The 20,714-nt window shown below is 36.6% G+C and overlaps 3 protein-coding genes across 4 annotated transcripts; 1 reads left to right on the top strand and 2 right to left on the bottom strand.

The window, feature by feature from the left end:
* Positions 1-220: 220 nt before the first annotated feature.
* On the top strand, positions 221-7,847 carry LOC111342115 (suppressor of fused homolog). The gene is made up of 10 exons (XM_022949162.2): positions 221-360; positions 905-1,039; positions 1,307-1,443; positions 1,678-1,850; positions 2,074-2,159; positions 3,833-3,905; positions 4,600-4,952; positions 5,150-5,288; positions 6,077-6,145; positions 6,261-7,847. The coding sequence occupies exons 1-10, from the start codon at positions 221-223 to the stop codon at positions 6,330-6,332; spliced, it is 1,377 nt and encodes a 458-aa protein (XP_022804897.2). The 3' UTR covers positions 6,333-7,847.
* LOC111342116 (mitoferrin-2) lies at positions 7,215-12,497 on the bottom strand. Its single transcript, XM_022949163.2, has 4 exons — positions 12,010-12,497; positions 10,436-10,658; positions 9,256-9,312; positions 7,215-8,803 (listed from the first exon to the last, which is right to left on the bottom strand). Exons 1-4 carry the CDS (start codon positions 12,124-12,126, stop codon positions 8,262-8,264), a joined length of 939 nt encoding a protein of 312 aa, XP_022804898.2. The 5' UTR covers positions 12,127-12,497; the 3' UTR covers positions 7,215-8,261.
* A 1,145-nt stretch (positions 12,498-13,642) lies between these two features.
* LOC111342113 (fibronectin type 3 and ankyrin repeat domains protein 1) lies at positions 13,643-20,464 on the bottom strand. Of its 2 annotated transcripts, none has more exons than XM_022949161.2 (13): positions 20,230-20,464; positions 19,782-19,826; positions 19,118-19,283; positions 18,410-18,534; positions 17,644-17,725; positions 17,441-17,518; positions 16,619-16,684; positions 16,267-16,432; positions 15,667-15,712; positions 14,625-14,719; positions 14,447-14,524; positions 14,189-14,233; positions 13,643-14,036 (listed from the first exon to the last, which is right to left on the bottom strand). In XM_022949161.2, exons 2-13 carry the CDS (start codon positions 19,786-19,788, stop codon positions 13,932-13,934), a joined length of 1,059 nt encoding a protein of 352 aa, XP_022804896.2. In that variant the 5' UTR covers positions 19,789-19,826; positions 20,230-20,464; the 3' UTR covers positions 13,643-13,931. The 2 variants fall into 2 exon arrangements, with proteins under 2 accessions (XP_022804896.2, XP_022804895.2); XM_022949160.2 differs by having other exon boundaries at positions 19,782-19,823.
* Positions 20,465-20,714: the final 250 nt, after the last annotated feature.

Genomic DNA, 20,714 nt, shown 5'->3' with positions numbered 1-20,714 from the left:
CTGAATTCTGCTTCAAGAACGGACGCGTCGCACATTCCATCAATGTGTGTTAGACTTTGCGACATTTTATCTCTTGACGCTCAGGTTTAGCTTTGGAAAATCGATAATTTAGGATCGGAGGACATATTTTTTATCCTGTGAGGTGGCGAGTGTAGGATTGTTTCTACTTTTCTGTCCTCGGGCGCTTGAAATTGTGTGATCAAAATATCTTCAGGAAGCCATGTCAGGATATTGCGGAATGTCTTTACCGGCGCCAAGTATTCCAACACCTCGAGGCTTAGAAGCAATCTACTCCACTCTAAGACAAATCTATCCTGATCAACCAAATCCACTACAAGTTACTGCCCTGATAAAATACTGGTGAGTGCATGAAGACAAAATAAAATACGGTAAAGATGTAGACATGGGATACTCTAAATTTCCACCATTCTGTAAATATCTTCACCAGTGTGAATCTGCAGTAAATCTCTACATTTTTTTCTTCGCCTTAAAACTAGCCTTCCCAATCCGTTATAGTCGCAGAGCCGAATTAAAGCGAGACCTTTCAAACTGAACCAAGGGGGTTTCTGCGGCTCATTCCTTGCACCTCGAGTCTTGATAGGCACACTAAAATGTTTCCCAGGAGCCGAATTTAAAACTGAATTTTCTTCAGCCTCTTTTTCAAAGCGAATCCTGGGGCTCATCCTTTCATATGATATTAAGTTTTCATTCACACACAAATTTAACTCATTTTCACAAGAATGCTTGAGCACCAGGCCTCATCTTGAAGAAGAGGCCAACAGTAATTCAGAAATGGCCTATTGCAAGGCGTGGGTGACACAACCGGCAGCCCCTGACGAGGGGGATGGATGGGGGTCACTCTCCTTATAAGACTAAAGTAAGTTACTGTGGCCATTCTTTGCAGGCTTGGTGGTCCCGATCCCCTGGATTTCATCAGCATGTTTAACAATCCTGGTAGCCCAATGGAGGGGATTCCCTCACACTGGCACTACATCTCAGCCGGGCTATCTGATCTCCATGGTGATGGACGTGTTCATGAGTATGTGTGACTAATTTTTCTTCTGGGTCATTTCACATGGTAGAAGTAATTTCTTTTACTTCAAAATGAAATCTTTTCTAGAAATTCTTTATTGGCTATGCTTTAGCTCACTAAACCTACCCCATCTTCACTCACTCTTCATAAAAATAAGATGTGGTTTTCTTCTTAAGATGTCCCTTTTTCCTCAACATTTTCTATTGTTTCATTGGGAGTCCTGACATTATCAAAAAAGGACCTGAAAGGACTTCCTTTATGATTTCACTGCAGAGTCAAAAGGCGGGAGAGTCCAAGTGGGTTTGGTTTTGAGCTCACCTTTCGTCTGAAGAAGCAAGTTGGAGAGACATCACCACCCAGCTGGCCAGCAGAATTGCTCCAGTCACTTGCACGCTATGTGTTTCAGACAGGTAAAGACATAAACTTTTCTTGCAATTTCAAAGAAGTTAATTATGCATTGAGTTTAGAGGTAGGGTTTGTGTGTGTTTATCTTTCTGGCAACCCACTTTTGGGCACCTTTAGAGGTAAATTATTACTTGTTCATGACAAAAGGAAGAGAAGGTGACATGCACCTGAGAAGCGTCCCATCCTTAGCCTTTGTTTAATGTACTATATTTGTTTGATTTAATAATTTCTTTTGTCAGACAATATGCTAGTGAGTGGAGACCATGTTTCCTGGCATCTCCCATTAGACCAGACACCCTCTGCCGCTGGACAATATAACTGTAACCCATCCCATATACAACACATGTTGATGGTAGATGACCCTCGGATACCAGTTATTTCAGGTCCCTTGGGATCAGTTCGTTTCATTCAGGTAACTCAACCATTTAATGAAATAATTGTGAGGTCAAGAAACTCTTGATTATTAAGCTTCTTCTTATAAGAATCATAAGGAATGTTTAAAGAAAAGTTTGGAGAAATTGCAGACTGATGTCAAGATGTAATTTATAATTTAATGAGTAATTAAATTTGTCTGTTTCTCAGTCATTTTTGAATGGATTGTAGTTCTTACTGTCTCTGACACTTGCCAACAACAGGTAGTTGGAATTTGCACAGAGGAACTGCAAGCTACTCAACATTGGAATGGCATTGCTGTGTTGGATCTTTTGAAACAAGTACCTCCGTAAGTTTGCCAGTAGTTAAACACTCCTCAAGTAATGTTTCAACCACAGTTTATGGTCTTGACAGCAGCAACGTTTGTGCGAGGGAAGTGTCCATTGTATAATGTTGGCCATTGGCCCATGGGGGGAGGGGTAAATTCCTAGTAATAATGAGAAAGGGTTCTTAAAGGCCAGTGGCCATACCTAGCAAAAATTTACTCAACCACCTCTCTCTCCTTGGTCATTGCCACTGAAAAGAGATGTATTATAACAGTTATTTAATAAATAGTTGTTAAAAGTAAAGTTTTGTTCAGTAAAGTACTGAAAAGTAAATTACTTAGGCCCGGTTCAAATGTCGAATTTGACAGGTGCAGAACTTAATGCAGGAGTTATGTGCATATCAAGTGCGACATTTGAATCAATTAAATTCGACTGCTTTAAATTAAATGCGACTTTTGCCGTATCTGCAACTGAAAGAGTCGAAGATTCGACTTAGGTTCGACTGTTAATTCAAACATCGCATCTCACATGTGATGAACTTAATGCATGAATTATAGGAAATTATTATGGTTCATTTATTACACACAACTCACCAGGAATTCTGTTAATGCCATATGTAAAAAAGTCAAAACAGCACAAAAAAATAGTGGGAGACGAAGGAATTCGAAGTTCTTGTTTGCAAAGACAATTTATAGTTGTTTGACGTGCTGTAATTACTTTTGTATGTAAATAAAGAGGGCACTCCTGGGTGGAAAGTTGGAAAATCTGTGGCATATTGGGAGTCGTGTTTCAATGAAATGATGGAACGTGAATCGAGTCAGGGTATCATGACGAAAAGCCAAGATGATGAAGCAAAAACAAAGAGAAAAACAAATTAAAGCATCAGTTAAGTAATTAAGCAAATGCTCAATAGATATCTTCGTCACGGTCTAGAAATTAAGTAGCGTGCCAGGGAATATTGACAGCAAACAGAGTTAAATTCAACGTTTGAATCAAATGCTGTATTTAACTATTTTAGTCGACTTAACGTCCCCTAATCTTTCTGGTATGTTCACTCTTTCCCACTAAATACGCAATCATAATACCCGATCTTCATCTGCCGGTAACTATTACATAAAGTATTCTATGCTAAATCAACATAAAAACTCATTCTTAAGGATTGGTTGTAAAATTTGGAATAGCATCCCAGGAAACTTAAGGAATCTTCCAAAACATATTTTCAAGAAAAAGATAACAAAAATATTATTTCAAAATCTTCAAGTTCAGGATAGTTATGTTGACGTAGAACGAATAATCAATGATGTGTCGAAAGTTAAATCATAACTTATGTATTCTTCTATTTATTGTCATGTGTTTCTGTTTCTGTATTTGTATCTCATACTGTCATTTGTGCTTTACTGATTTAATATTTAATTTCTGTTTCTTGTATATTTATTGAATCTTTTGTTAAGCCGAATTTTATTTCAGATGTTTTAGTGTGCACACACTACCTGCCGAGACTAGCTCTGCTATTTGTGGGTAGTGCGTCATTATGCTAAGTGTCATGTCATGTCTGATTACAATAAAATACAAAAATACAAAAAATACCACACAAGCAAAAAAAAAAAAGGAGTTAAGTTTGGCACATAAGAAATTTGACATTTGAACTGGACCTTAATATTGAAATAAGTCTTTCAATTTCCTTTCCTTTTTTCAGAGCTGGTGGACCTTGGCTTGTGACTGACATGGACAGGATAGAATCAATTTTTGTAATTAAACCCTCCTTGCAGGTAAATTTTAGTTGTCTTTGATTTATCACGTCATGCAAGAGAACTGGAAAAAAATTCAGATGAAGTCATGTTGGAATTCAGTACAATATCTCCTAAGCTACCAAATGGATGCCCCTCTGTAAATTAAATAATTTGCATTTCTGATACTGCATTTATTCAGGGATAGGGTTTATTTCAAAGTCATATTTCCCATATCATTGTTAAATTCCCAGAATATAATGTGAAATATGAAACTTGTTTAAAGCTCTGATGGCTGGTATTTTAATATTAATTTCCCATGATCTTGCAGATTACCAAAGTCCATCGTAACATAACTTTATTTTGGTCCAATACTTGAAAGAACATTGCATTTTTCTGATTCAGTTAGAGATAGATATGTAATTATAACTCCATCTGTGCTGTGCAGTCCAGGGCAGCATTTATGCAAGGGCAGCACATAACCAAGTAAATGAAGAATTTTTGGACTGTTTTATCTGAAGCATTAAACCTCATTGTTGCCGTATTGAAAAAAAAACTATTTGAAATGCATGGCAAAGTGTGTTAGAATGGGGGAAACAAAACCTTCAATATTTATCAAAGGCTCTCTAATGATATTTCCTTGACATAACATAGTTTTTAGAGTCATCAGCTGTTGAATGCACAACAACTATTACCATAAGTTAACATGACTTTCCAATGTCATTTTTATTTAAAGGAAACAGTCACAAATGGAATTGAGAAAGAGGGTTCCAATCTAAGTGGTGTCAGTGCTAAATGCTGGTGGGAGGAAAGCTTTGTAAACAATTCTACCAGCCAGCAAGCAAGTTTTCCTTATGGATCATCACATGATACCCAGACTGGGAAGGATTTGACCACACGTTTCCCTGTCTTACCACCAATACGCACTGGGTCTTCCTTTACATCAAACAGGGCCACAGATGGTGTGACAACTGAAGGACGCTCTGCTTGTAGTAGTGTCGTCAGTGAAATTTCTCGTACACGAACTCTGCGAGGTATTCATCTTCGGTTTGGTTTGGAGGCAGCCATGCTGTTACCACTAGCTCTGAGGTATTCCTAAAAAGAGCTGTAATTTTATATGTTCTCCATAGTGATGAATTTTTAATTTTTTCCAGTAAATTAAACTTATGCTTTGTATTTGCCATATTCTGTATGTAAACTCCATTTTTAAGACAAAACAAGATGATGCTGATAATGATGATGATGGGGTTGCTAGAAATGAGGATTGCAATGTGTTTGTTAATCAGGGGTCGGCTCAATCATGGACGACACTTCACATTCCATAGTTCAGTGAATGACATGGCTGTCACATTTCTTAGTTCTAATGTAACTGGGTCCATTGCTGATAATGAGCACAGGTTTGCTGCATGCGGAACTTGGCTTCAGGTACATAGAGCAAAATCATATGTATGTTTAAAATCTAAGGTCATTCCCATAAGAGTTTTCTTCTTCCATCACCTTCCCTTTCATCAGAATGGGTCTGTCAGTTGTGACAAATAAAGATAGGGGGAGGATAGAAAAAAAGAATTACTGTGGGAGCTAGCTGAGTTAAAGACAAGCCTGCGAGTGGATGTTATCTCTTTTCATCCCGACATCAGCACGTAGATTCTCCACACTGTTTTCTATACTTTCCTTGGGAGACCAACAAGAATTTAACAATCAATAGCTTCTTTAAATGGCGATCATTTTCTTTATTCTTGTGACCCTGGTGTTTGATTCAACCAAGACGTTGTGAACAAAAATTGTATAGTTGTCACACTTAGGTATGGGTGAAAAGGTTGAGAAAGGAAGCCTGTATACCCATGACTCCTTGGTTGCCACTTGGTATCTGCTGTCCCAACTGATTTGTTTCCAAAAACAATGTAATAGGCCATTTTACAGTTGTGTACTTAGGTGCCAAGCCTTTGATTCAGAGTGAGGATAAAGATGACCTTGTTGTGATAGAGACCTGTATCCAGTTAGCATGATAACAAAATGATTTACATTTGAAAGGCAGCAAGGTTTGTATCATAACAAGGTCATCTCTAGCCTCACTCCCATTCAAAGGCTTGGCAACCAAGCACACAACTGTAAAATGGACTATTGTCCAGCCAGGTTAGAAAATGAGGTTTAGATAATTTCTAATCAAGTCTGTATTTCTTGTCAGTGTATTCTTCTTCTACTATGTTTATCAGGTTCTGATAACTGAGGACTTCCTACAAACACTTGACAGAGACCTGGATGTTTTGACAAGGCCCAATGAGGTATTCCAATTTCAAATTATTGAGAGCTGTTTTTTTCGATTGGTTAATTGAAAAGTGTTGTCTTTAAAGGATACTGGTATATTTTACGAGGACTAAGGCTGTCAAATTTTTTCAGCTTGTCCTTCCAAGAGAATATCGCTGGCCAAGATATGGAATGATCATTTCTGTCCTTCCAGATAGTAACTAGCCAGAAAGCCATCAAAACACCTTGGAACAGGTGGTTAACTCTGACATTGTTTGACTGAGCTGAGAAAAGCTGCCAGAGGAACCTCACTCCTCTTGGGCCTGGACATGAGTGGACAATGCTGATACACAGTGTTTTTCCCCATGAGATGCTGCTGACTTAAAATTGTCTGTTAGTTTTTTGTCAATTTTTTTCTTTTTTTTTTTTTTTAATTTATCTTTGTGATAGGAAAATACCACACACACAAACAAAACAACAGAAAATGCTACATACACAAACCAAAAACAGCCTAATATCCAGCACCCTTAGCTAGGCCCATTGTGTACAGCATAATATACAGAAAAATGAACATTCTCCCCAAATATGAAAATTCTTTCTGACAAAGGTTAAGAAGAATATAAATTGTGGTATAATAGTAATGAGGAAAGGTGTAGAAAAATCGAAAATGTACGATCACCAACCTTTTGATGAAATCCTTCATGCAGTCTTGCAGAGTTGTTTGAAATATTTTTAAAATCAGGGCATTCCCACAGAGTGATGATGGGGCCATCAAACTTCCTGAATGCTACCATGTTTGTAAATTGACATGTTTTTACTAACTTAATTATGATACCTGAAGAGGCACTTGTTTGTGTGATGACTTTTAAAATACCGAGAGCCTATCAGTCTGAAGTAAGAGCATATAAGCAAAGGAGTGCCACCTTGTCTTTAAACCTTTCACTGAGTATTTTCATGAGTTGTGCAGTACTTTGAAGAGCCCACAAGGCCAGACAAATACAAAGAGTTTTACAAGCATTATGAAATTTTCCTTCATTCTTCCTCTGAGAATTACAATTTAAGGTTCAAAGGCTCCAAGACAACAAATAAACAAAAGATGAAGATACATTTCAGTGTAAAAGAGCTGAATTTTATTCAAAATTATTTACTACACAAATCTTCATCTTTAACTACCTTAACAGAGAGAAACTGGCAAACACTGTGAGACCGAGTTTGACTCTTGCTCATATATTTGTAACCATACAAAGCTCTTATTTCATGCCATAATATAAATGATTAAGATACCTTGTACCAGTGAAATGGCAAGACTGGTAGAGGCTCTTGCTGCCCAGAGGAGGTTACAAAGCTCAGCAGAGAAAGTCTATAGTCCTATCTTACTCCACTGCAATAAGCTGTGCCTCCTTAACAACAAGAAATGGCTGAACACTGAAACTGCAAATTCTTCCCTGAACAGCAGCCACCCCAAAATTCAAACATTTTAACAATACAGTAACTGTCTTTTACAATAAAAATATCTGTCGTGTCATGACAAACACATGGATATACTTTCCATGTAAAAAACATTGGCATAAGATTTGCAGCTCCCTTATGTATGATTAATTTGAATTAATCTACTGGTGCATGGTTAAATTTCCTTTTACGTTTTATACTCTTACTAAACTACTTCATTCCATAAACTGAAGGCATTGTTAATAGTTTTAATATGCAGCACATGATCAGTAATAAACTGCACTACCAGTATGCAGAATTGTTTGGTGAGGCAGGAAGTGGCATAACACTGAAGCCAACGTTCCTCTCCTCTACTTTCTTTTCTACATTTTAAAACTACAACAAGGCAATAGAATGAAGAACTGGCGTGTCACCCTACAGACAAACTCCCATCCTTTTACCTTGAATTCAACTTTCATCTACATTGAAAAGCCACAACAGTATGAGGAACTGGCTTGAAACCATTGTATCTGATTACCCTTTCAAGGATGGTTTTATAACTTTCCATAATGCTGTGGTTTCCCTAACATCTGCATATTCAATCTTCGTCAATAAGTTGATTAAGGCATTCCATGGAAGACACAATTTACGCAATTGGTGACAACTACCTCTTCACATCTACAGGTGAATTCATCTTTTGTTAGGATTTCTCCATTTCCCATTCTTTTAAGCCACAGTGAGTTCATAATCAGTAGTCTCTTTCTCAGTCAGGTGCAAGAAATGTTTGAAAAACTCATAAACTGACCAGCAAATAGCACATGACGGCATTTGATAAAGCACTCTAGCTTGAACTCCTTGGAAATACCCAGAGAAGCCACGAAGTCTGTAAATAGAGCGGAAAGCCATAACCATTCCATCTAGGTAAGCATGTCCTTCTTGTTTACCAACTAAACAAACAGCTTCCCTCTCCTGGGTGTTAAGTAATGTCTTTGCTACATCCAGTGGTGTGGTTACGGCAGCTGCAACAGCTCCTGCAGTTGCCCCTGCTATCACATGAGTCTTTGGGTCATAACCACGCGATGGGTTTAGTGTCTCTCGTGCATATTCATACACAGTAAAGTGTAAACTTTGGAAAGGTATGTTCATTGAAAGCTGAGTTGTGTAACTGCGATAGAAGGCTCTGAACCCTTCCTCATGAAGTACAGTCCTTATACAATGAAGAACACTACGATATGGACTCCCATACATCTGCATCCTTTGCTTGATCACTGATTTGACACCACAAAGGGAAAGAAATGCAGTGTTAGTAACTAGACACTTTATAGCAACACTGTTCATACATTGTAGTCTTGTGTATTTAGAAAGACAAACGTTACATGACAAAGCCAACAGATAACTTTATGATTACGTGCAGGATCTGCTCAGAAGCAGAGAGGCTGTCCAGAATATTTCTCGGCTAAATATTGGTTATCAAAGAGAGTGATGGATTATCCACTGGGGGGGGCCTACCAGCTTAACCTTAGAATAGAGTTGGAGATCTGTTAACCAGAGTCATCAACATTCAAATTTAACCATCTTCTTAAGTTACATATTAGATGACTTGACTGCAGGGTACTACAGGCAATTTTCAATGACTTTAAATATGAATGTTGAAAAAGGTATTAAAGGGCAGTGAAGGATAAAAGCAAGATTAATTAAAAGAATGAGTGTCTTGATACACCTTCTACAGGATTCATGGCACCATCATGAAATACTGTTGCACAAATTCCAGCAAGACCTGCAGGGAAAATAATTATTAAAACTGCCAGTTAGTATCTTCTGACAGACAGTTTTTCTCCTATATAGAATATTTCACATTTCCCCAGTCAAAATTTGTGGTTTTTTGTTTTTTTACAATTTGAATTCACATTCATTTGAGGTAACAAGAATTTCCCAATGCCTTAAAACAATGAAAAAGAAAATTATAAACAGAAACTTGATTATACTTCACAAAGAGAGACATTCATCTTTTGTAGTTAAAGTATTTAATCAGTTGGTATTGAGGGCAGTGGATGGACTTGCATTTTGCTGCAGAACTGGGAGAGTAAAGGTAAAGCAATAATGACTAAAATTTTCTAACAACTGAGCAGTCCCTCCTGAAATTTTACCTGAGAAAAAGACACAATAATGGGCAACAGATTTGGAAGTTAGGATACTATGGATAATTTTTAATGAACATGCTTAACTACATGTCATCAAACCATATCTGGAATGTCTTCTCAGATATCATCTGGTGTTGCTGCAACTTAAAAAAAAGAACAAGTGTTCTGCAAAACACCTACAGCCAGCCACTTGCCAGCACTGGAGTAATTTATGTGGAGTAAATGTCTCTTTCAGATTGTCTCACTTGAATCAACAAGTACAATGATCAAGAAGGGGAGATTTATTATTATTTATATTAGACATTGTATGTGTGTGTAAATGGATCAAATAATGTACAAGTTGTTTTGAAAAGTGTGTGTGTAAATGGATCAAATAACATGCAAGTTGTCTTGAAAAGCCCTCCTAATTTTGAGTAAAAAATCCGAAGTATTGCCTTGTTTGACATTTTGAAAAGCTCAAATTATATACCACATAACTAATCGAAAACATCTAATTTAATTTAATTTAGTCCATTTTCACTGCATTAAGTTTTGCAGTGGGGAAGGACTAGAAAGGAACATAGGAACCATTCGTGCTGCATCTAAGATTGATAATTCATTAACTTTTCAAGGGATCATCTTGCAAAGAATTCATTTCCTTCCAATAACATTGACGAAACATTCTTTTCTCTTTCCTTCTCTTCTCTTTTACTAGCTGGTTAAGTTTCTGTCAACTCTTATGACATCTGTTACATCAAAATGCTCAACACAGATACCTACCATGTGAAACAGGATTGTATGTGTCTTGGTTCCCATTCAAGAACTTCTTAGTTGCCTCGTAAGTACTGAAATACAATGCATGCGCAGGACCAGCTCCTATTGCTACCACATTCATTCCCCTAAGAGGGGTAAAAAGTCCTTCTTTTTTAACCATCGTTGTGAGAGCATCCCCAATGCTTTTATAGACAGCATTTGGATGTGGACGCAAACTCTGCATCCTTGTCTATAATTAAGAAAGACGCATATTTTTTTTTCCATAAAACTTTAACTACTTGACCATACAAAGCGATCCACATTTTCATGATTCCTCAGGAAAGACAGGATAGGTAGAATGAAACAATGATTTCAAAAATTCCAAACACAAAACCAGTTGCAAAAACTACTTTATCTTTTAACAGTTTTCAACCACTCCAAGCCTGATGGGCAAAAGCTTCCCACTGATGCAAATTTCTGACTTTTTTTAATCTAACTTCCAAAATGTATGAAAACTTGGAATACAAGGTATACTGGATATTATTATCACCTTGTCCCACTTAAATGCATTTCAGCCCACTCACAAGATTGTTCAGACTGTTTTGTCATAATTTTGTTTTTTTTTCTTTTCTTTTTTGGTTTTTAGTTTCTTGGCATCTCACAAGTGATAATAATTGAAACAAAGTCTACATTCTCCAGCATAAATATATTTTGGGCCCTTCTCAGAGTCCACTTAACCCTTGCCTATTAGCTTTGGTTAAAATAACTCCAAATCCCTCCTAAAACACAGTGATGTCCCCCCACAACATTAACTCTTTTGTTTTATAATTATTATCACTTTGTTAACACATTCAGTTATCTGCAATACAAACAAGCACATTTCTGTATGGATGAGGTAGTTTTAAGGTGTGCTCTATCATAATGAAAGCGTCACATTCTTTTAGTTCCCATTTCTTTAATTCCGTGTTCAGACAAGTCACACAACATCACTGCTATTCTCAAAAACAATTATTTCATCTGGAATCTTGCAGAGATGACGATCATTTCCTTTCAACACCGAAGCTGGCTAATTTGTTTGATTAAGGAGAGATTGTCCCCTGTGCATACAAAGTCACTTCGATTTCGATCTCAAAGAACAACTTTCTGATATTGAACATTCCGAATATCTTGAAATGACGATGACCTGAACGACGTAATCGATAATTGCAAAGCCTTTAATTATCCGCGGGAGTATTTCTGTTTAAAACTAGAACTGTTGATCCAATATCATCCACAGTGACGGTGTCAAAAAATGAATTTTCAAGATTTTTTGCCGAAAGTTTAAAGTGAACTAGGACTCATGCTATGCCAACAGTTTACAGATGCAAAACTAAAATTTGGCGAAAAAATTCTACCCACCCAAAGTGATATGACCTAACGATGAATTTCACTGGGCCACGCGTACCGATCGACACCAGCCTAAATGTTTGAAGATAGACAGGCGATACATTTCCCGCACTCAGATAAAGAGAGAAAACCCATGATTAACCGATGTGAATAATATTATTAGACTAAGTTTTAGAGTTCTCAAAGGAGACTAAGAACTCGTACATCGATCGTACCTTAACGCAGTCCACAGGGTACATTACACAATGTTCCATGACTCCTGCCATAGCACCCGCGGCAAGATGTACCGTCACCTTCTCCGTTGGCAGGCTTTCATACTCTGAATCGTCCATAACGCAGGGAAAACTAATAACCTCCAGCCTTAAAGTTGCAAATAATCCCACAAATTAGTTGTTTGTCTCCGACTTTCGTTCTATCTTGCGCTCAATTAAAATCCACCCGCCATGTTGAACAGTGCTGGCTTACTCACGTGTCACGTGAGTAACATCATCCACTTAAAAAGGAGATCCCAAAAAATAGCCAATCAAATTGCTCAATATACCGAGACATGACAATCGAAAAACTAAATGGCATTGGATGGAAGCCACACGAGCGGCGGGACTTTACTACAAAACAACTGTAGAAGCTACATGAGAAGTTTCCAAAATACAACTGCTTCTTTCCTCCAACAACAAAATCCACAATGACTATGCAGCCTTTTCACTTTCGTCTTATCGTCTCAAAAATATTTGTTACCATCACACCTTGCTAGCATGATCAAAATCCGGTGTTCATACACGTAGTGATTACGTAATCGTTCCTGTGTATGTGTTGCAGGTAATTTTTTTTAAGGTAAATTTAATTTTTCACCAGGTACAATTTTTTAACTTGGGTGGTTTTAAAAACTGGTAAAAATTCTTCTCTTAAAGTGGTCTCTTTAGATTGTGAATAAAACACTCTTTATCTTACGGTTTGGTGGACTTATTAGTGAGCATTCGCTAGGGATGCTTGCTCGAAATCGAATGCGGAACTGTGTTTAACAGTGCGTAACTGGAAGACAACATCATAATGCCTTTGTGGTAAAACTTATCTATTTGGAGACAAACGAATGGCACCTATTTTCCACATTTTAATAGGATCGGTTGTAAGTATCGATTTGGAACCATACGTTTATAGGTGACTTTTAACGGACTTGGAATTATAGGAGTGTTCATAACACCTGCGAACAATATTTGCATTTATGAAAAAGGTTTGTAAGGTGACTGAAAAATTATCCTAATTTATATTTACAAGTAAGAAGGAAAAAACACAATCATTGCGGAATTGGATCACGAACTGCGGTTTTGCCGTGAGAAACTTGGAATTTTTAGAAACTTCAACCAAGTCTGAGCTGTGAGTAACAGGAAAACAAACAAAACAATTCCATCAAGTGACGAACACAATTGACGCAAGTTCACTTGTTACTGCAAATTACGTAAATGGCTGTTCCTGAATAAATTTTACACCCGGTTAAATATCCCATATGTTTAGAATTGGCTGAGCGCTGGAGTATTTTGCTTTCTCGATCTTTTTAAAAAGTATAATCCTTTGAGGCTGCTTGATAACGTAACCTCCTGTTTTAGAATAACGGAACTGTTCCAAAATTAGACTTGCATGAAAAGCGATGTTTCTATTTAAAGAAAAAAAAAAACATTTTTGTCTCATGCCCAGAGAACCAAGAAATTGATGTTCGACATCTCAAAAACAGCAACATGATTATTAGCATTAAAATCTTCTAATCTTGTGCAAAATATAATGAGAAAAAACGCCTGGACGTAGAAAATAAAAGTTAAGAAAGGGAAGTATACGGTCAAGAGAAAAAGACAGCGCTGACTTTTCAAGTAATTTATTAACCTTATCCCAACTGAATACTAAACTTTAAATTGAGTACCATAAAACTCGAGAAATGGTTGTATTAAAATCAAACATATATCGTGTCCACAAATGATAAAAGGCCAGTCAGTGAACCGAAAACAAAAATGGCGATTGGTGAAAAGAAGGAGAATAGTCACGTAAATGAAATAACGAACGTGCATGATTGGCTGTTGAAACTGCATCTTTACTCTGATTGGCTGGATTGAAGGAAATGGAATTTGCAACAAGTTATCCATTGTTGATTTCAAGTTTCCCAAGGTTCTAAGTCCTCTGAATCTTCTGTTTCTTTTTTAGCTTTACCATCTGTACCAGTTCCTTCCATTACTTCTTTAAGATAGCTTTCAACTTCCTGTAACGGAGTTGATTAGAACGGGCGAGACAAAAGCATTGATGTCAGACTTAAAATGAGCAGAGAGTAGAGTTCTAAAGTGACGAGCAAGGCAGTTTGTGCCACCGTAACTGTAATATTATGTGAGCTTACTTTCCATAATATAGACACACCTTTTTGCCAAACGTCTCCGAAAAATCAACAGCTCTGTGACCAAACTATAAAAAAACAAAAAAAAAAGTGAAACATAAAATGTAAAAGAAAAAATTATAGTACTGAGGGAAAAAAGAGAAAAATTGAAATTAATGATATATGCCACATTTTAGCCATAGCTGGTTAAAATCAACATAGTAAATGAAGAGAAAAACGTATTCATATTTCCTTGCACTTCCACAATCTCTTCCCCAACTAGATAAAAAGGACATACAAACCTCATTTTCAGCATATACATCTGCCCCTTTTTCCACCAGTACCTTAATCAAATCAATTTTACCATTTGTTGCAGCAGCCTAAACAAACGTAACAAATAATAAAGAATTCAAATCAATGTTTGAAAGTAGTTAATATGATATGGAAAATCTACGCCAAGCTGTCAAAAAATATCAATACCATCAAAGCAGATTTCTTCATTTTGTCTTTTTTGTTCACATCTGCCCCATTGTCAATCAAAATCTTGGCCACCTCAACATTTCCATTCATACAGGCTACAAAACAAATTACAGAATTTTCAACAGGTTAAAGTTTAGTCTTCCATAGCTTGGAGCTAACTTAATCAGATTAGTATGATTTTCAATTCTGGATTTGTATAACCCATATGAAAACCATGAATAATTAAGAAAATTTGCTGGGACATTTCACCAAAAACACTGTGAGACAGTTTAAAATGTCTTCCCTCCTTTTCATATTTGATAAGATTCCAAATCTACATCTTTCCAGTTCAAAGTTGTGCATCAGCATAGCAAGACTTGGTGACTAAGAATATGACATTGACCAGTTACACCCTAGGTTGGTATAATCATATTCTCCATACTGTTCTCTTTACATTTTCTTTGCTACTGACAAGGAGAATGTAATTGGCGATCAGGAGCTTCCTAAACTGGTGATCATTTCCCTTATTCTCATGACATTAATAATTGATTCAAGGGTGATGATAATAGAGAAATTGAAGACTTGGGTGGAAGTCATGTGTCTAACATCGATATCTATAATTATTATATGGCTGCGTCTCACAAGGACTGGGAACTACCCAATTCACGAATTTGATTGGCAGAAATCAATATTGAAAGCGGTCTAGATTTTCCCATCTAGACTGGCATCTAGACCAGTTTAGAAAAAAAAGGTACAAAGAATGCCAAAAATTGGCATATAAGACACAGCCATATAACAAACATCTTATTAACCGAGAGAGGCCGGTCTGTATGGGAGAATCTTGACCTCGGTCACTAGTTTAGACCTCACTGCGTTCGGTCTGTACTGGCGACCTCGGTCAAGATTCTCACATACAGACCTCCCGCTCGGTTAATAAGAACTAAATAATAATGACTCAACCCCTTTCACTGCTGATGGGAGAAATATTAGTAATAAGAACATACCAAATTAAAAATTTGCATTGGAAAATAAAAGCTACAATTTTTTTTTCACAACTCCGTACCAAGTCTTATCAATGGCGAACAACCAAAATCATCTTCAATATCAACCTGTTGAGAACATTGCAAACAATGAATTATCCTCCAATGCTTCCACTGATAAATTAATCCTGACAAGTTTATGTATCATTGATAACAGATTGTGGAGTTGCACCATAGAGAAGTGTGGAGGAAGCACTACTTAAAAGAAAGGTTGTTGAAACTTCAGGGTAGGCGACAAAACACTGTTGTTGTTGGACAAACAATACACTTATTTTGCAGGGCCTCATTTACAATGTGAAGAACTGCTATAACTTTTTTTGCCTCTTAATCAGCCAAGGTGCAAGGTGAGCAAATAAGGTGAGTCATGCTCTGGAAGAGTGGGAGATACACAGGATATAAAAGTAAAAAAAATGTAATTTTTTAGCTCTGCCTCTCTCACATGACTCATCCTTGGGCTCAACTTACACTTCCCTTCATCAACTGAAAAGCACAAGTGTCCCCTGATCTGCAGGAAAAACTACAGCTGGATGGGATACAAAGCATTTACTGTTGGTAATGAATTGATGATGCAATCTGACATCAATCAAACATTATTATTTTTTTTTATACAGGAATGGTCATACATGGATTCCATTGTCCAACAGCCATTGTATGCAGCCTGTGTTACCACCTTCTACTGCCCAGTGAAGACAACAAGAGCCACCATTGTCTTTATTATCTAGTGATGCTCCTTTTTCAAACAGCTTAGCAGCTACATTGATGTGACCACCAGCACAGGCCAACATCATACTATAATATTCAAAAATAGTCACTGCAGTAAATACAAATGAATTTTAATTTATAATCGAAAGTAACTTGCAAAATATAGTTTATATAGCATAAAAAAAAATTATATCATGTACATATATATCAAGCTGTTTCCATTACTGGATCAGATCTGCCACTAGCTGTTGAGTTAATTAGTAATCAAATCACCTGTTTTTTCCACTTGTGTTGGAGTAGTTGACATCAGCTTTGTGTTCAATCAAAGTTGAAACAATGCTGAAGAAAAAAAATATTAATAAAATATTGAGTACACATGTATCTGGCAAAAATGAATAAAGGAGGTAGGTTTCCATAGAAACTATGGTGCTACATTGGTGGGGGTACAATATGATATTTTGGTTTTTTATCAACTGAGTTCAACTCGTTAATACAAATTGGCCACAGTAAAGAGTTGAATCCAAAGCTGATGTTTTGGGCATTAATTAGCCCTTTGTCAGAGTAAAATGTTCCAACAAAGGGCTGATGCTAGAACCAAACTATATATGAAAAAGACTGATTAGGTTCTCTTCCAAAATAAAGCAGTTTCTAGTAGAATTTTAGTAGTCATTTCTGGAAAATGGGAGACATGGTGCCCTACTGGTCAGTGAACTGGACTGAGGGTCCGGAAGTCCAAGTTTGAATTTAGCCTCAACCAATTCAATGTGTTATGCTCTTGGGTTACAACACTTTACTCTCACATTGACTCTCTCCATTCAGGAGTACAAATGGGTACCAGCAAATTGTCAGAGAAGCCAGGTGAAATGCTGAGGGGTAACCTTGAGATACACTGGCATCCCATCCATAGGAGAGTAGTGGACAGGTCCTCCTACTTGCTTCATGCCTTGAGGAAATCAGGATATGCCCCTTCCAGGTGAACCACTTGGCTCAACTATAGACTTTGCCTTACTTTTCACAGAATATGCTTTGGCTCCCATGCAAACATTTTCTCAATAACTCACCATAGTATCTGATCACCTCCTAATGAACACTAACCTTGTGTAACCCTTTTGAGCAGCAATCATCAGAGGGGACATTCCATATGCATTAGGACAATCAACTATGGTTTCAGTACTAATTAAATTCAAGAATAAATAGAGTAAACTCAAATTTACTGCTCCTGATGTTAGAAAATTGTGCAATTCTTTAATAAATGCCATCATGAACTACTTTAAAAGTTAATCACAGAGTCTACCAACCTTTCTTCAAGAATTGATATGACTTTTTCAACTTCCCAGTTAAGGACTGCTCTATGAAGGTCATGACCGGAAAATGGAATTTCTGCACAAAACAAAAGAGTTTACCACTCATCACTCCAGTACATGATTTTCCTCTTTTTTTGGCCGTCCAGATTGCAATTAATCAATAACAATAATAATAATAGTAATAATAATGAAAGATTTATACCGCGCCAGTATCCTACTGTTCAAAGGCGCCTACAAAAACTTTAACATTAACACTTAAGAAAGCTAAAATTAATTATAAAAGGCTTTACTAAAAAGAAAAGTTTTTAATCTACTTTTAAAAACAGACACAGACTGAGCATTTCTAATTTCACTTGGCAAAGCATTCCATAATGATGGAGCTGCTTACTAAGAACTAAGAACTAAGTAATAAAGCCGTTATCATTATTATCTTCGAAAAAATTGTCAACATCATGTAATTATGCCTGCCAAGTTTTCACTAAAGACATGGTCACAGTCATTTATTAAGTGCTTACAACCTTGTAAAAATTCTTAATGCTCTTAAATTCTCCTCCTGTCTAAATGCTATGTATTGTCGATGAATTTCGAAAGAAAAACACTGCTGCAATCACATGCAGTTACACTGTGTTTCAAGAATTATTAAAAAAGCATCATAAAATAAATGCTATCTTCTGTCAATAGATCAAAAGTTACATATCAACTAGTATTGTCCTTAATGCCGACTAACCCGAGTGCAATAAGACATGACTTTGTTACTTACTTGTAGTAGTAACAGATATCACCTGACTCCATGGGCTGTGCCCATTATCATTACTTATTCGAAGGCGATAGCGATAAGTCTTGTTTTGCTCCAGGCCTCTGAACTCATTGCTTTTGGCAAAGCCACTGAGGGACCATAAAAATTTTCATTGAAGTCGTAAGAGTCTATTACTAACATAAAAAAATCTACATCTTTTGTAATTTTTATGTATTTTTTTAACCATTTTTTGTAAATAATATTGTATATGTTTTGTTTGATGGAATAAATAAACTATTAAAATAACAGAAATAAAAATCTATATCAGTAAATACTGCATAAAACTAATTCAACACAATCCACAAAGTGGTTACAGTCAAAGTTGCTCGATTGTTTGCAAACATGAGACAATTATCAATCAATTAAGGAGAGAGCACTTTTCAATTAAGTGCCTTAACATAATGGTCAATCAGAAGAAAGGAAAATACTTATAGAGCCTGTGAGAACTCAAACTAAAACTAATCAAACTGCCTAACGCACATAAAAATGCCAGCAACCAAGTAGTAATTGGTTTTGGTTTTGTATCTGCTTGGTTGAGAGGATGGCACCAGTTTCCTAGACCATTCCCAGAATAAAGTAAAGCAAGAACAAAGCAATCACAGCTTACTTTTGAAACTCGATTGAAAATTTTTCTATATACTGTCACATAGAAAAAAGTAAATGGCTCCATACTTGTAGACATTTCCAAATCCTTTCCTTGCCTCTTCTTCTTCTTCCTGTACACAGTAACGTAGCCTCCCTCCTGAGCTGTCTTCAGTGCCTGCTGCCTGATCCCAGTACAGCTCAATGCTGTTGGATGTAACCTTTCCAACCACAGGAGGAGCTGGCTTCTCAGGCGCTGTGTATGTACAGAAAAAATAAAAAAAGGAAATATTTCAAGTGGCAGAAACTTTGTCAGCTTGCCTTTACACCAGAAAACTGATTAAAACTAGACAAAAAAATCCATTGACAATCTCAAATTCAATTAGATGATTAAAAAGTATGTAATGGTTCAACTAATACTGAAACAAAACATAACATGTTTGAGAAATATCTAACTAAGGAAAACCAATAGCCACAAAGTACAATTTAAGAAAGTTAATTTTAATTCCTTATCCCGTGAGATCGAGGATATTAAACCACCCTTTCAAAGCGTTTCTTTTAAGGATGAGGCTAGTTGAACGATGAAACATCAATGATGCTAATGTAAGGAGGTTTTAACATGAAATGAGCCTTTTTTTCTACGGCTACGAGGAAGAACATTTTTTCCAGTCTAATGGGCTTTAAATTTCTAATCCTCATATGGGACTCTGGTTTTTGGTTCTGCATTCTGACAAATAAATTCATCAAGTCTTACCTGACATTGTTATGAGACCACATCAGCTGAGTTGTTTAAGGACTGCTTCGTCATTTGTAAACAATAAAAAAATCCAACAGAGTTATCTCCTTCTATCGACTTTTTAAGCGACTAACAAAACTTCGTTGTGTGAAAAACAAACACCTAGTCTTTTGCTGTTAGCAACCGTTAGTGCACGATCATTCCTGAAAATAAGCGCTGAAAGGGTTTCAACAAAATACAATGGTTACTTTGCTCTTAACCCTCTGAATTGCAAGTACTTATCTTTAAATACCTGTGAGATATCATATTAACTCCCCAAGGATTAAAAGGAAGTCATTTAGGAAGTCTTTCACGAAAATTAATCGTTATATGATATAACAAAATAATTCGGAGTTACACAAATAAAAAGGATTGGTGTAAAAAAAAAAAAGTGACTTAACAGCCTCTTGCCACAGTCAGAGGTTACCTTAACAAATCTGAGATAAAACATCCAAGACGATGTTTTGAACTTTAACCATGTCGGTCAGACGTTTGCAGGATTACCAGCAGTGACAAAAGACCCTTCTGTCCTTTTATAAGGCCACAGTTAGACGATATCTTTGCATAAAAGACTGGCATTATACAGCATAACCTTTCTAGCAGCTAGATGTTGATCCTTCTCGCTAGACGCGGGGCTTTAGAAATTCGCGCCATCACAAACAGTACAAAGCTATCCCTTCCAGGGTATGGAAAGGTAGTGACACTAACAACAATGAAGAGTACATCACCTCTTCTCGACTTTCCTAGATTTTATATTTTATCTTGGTACATTTTAAAAATTACTCTGGCTACTACATTCTAAATATAGATAATTTTAGGAAATTTGAAGTAATTTGTTATCACCCTCCTACCCATCCCTAAAGACAGTTTGAATTTTTACTGACCAGCGGTTACAAAGAAATATAGGTTATT

The sequence above is a fragment of the Stylophora pistillata genome, chromosome 1 (genome assembly GCF_964205215.1).
Source record: "Stylophora pistillata chromosome 1, jaStyPist1.2, whole genome shotgun sequence".
Classification (NCBI taxonomy): Eukaryota; Metazoa; Cnidaria; class Anthozoa; order Scleractinia; family Pocilloporidae; genus Stylophora; species Stylophora pistillata.
The sequence above is the reverse complement of the archived record's forward strand: the minus strand, read 5'-3'. Positions and strand labels throughout refer to the sequence as shown.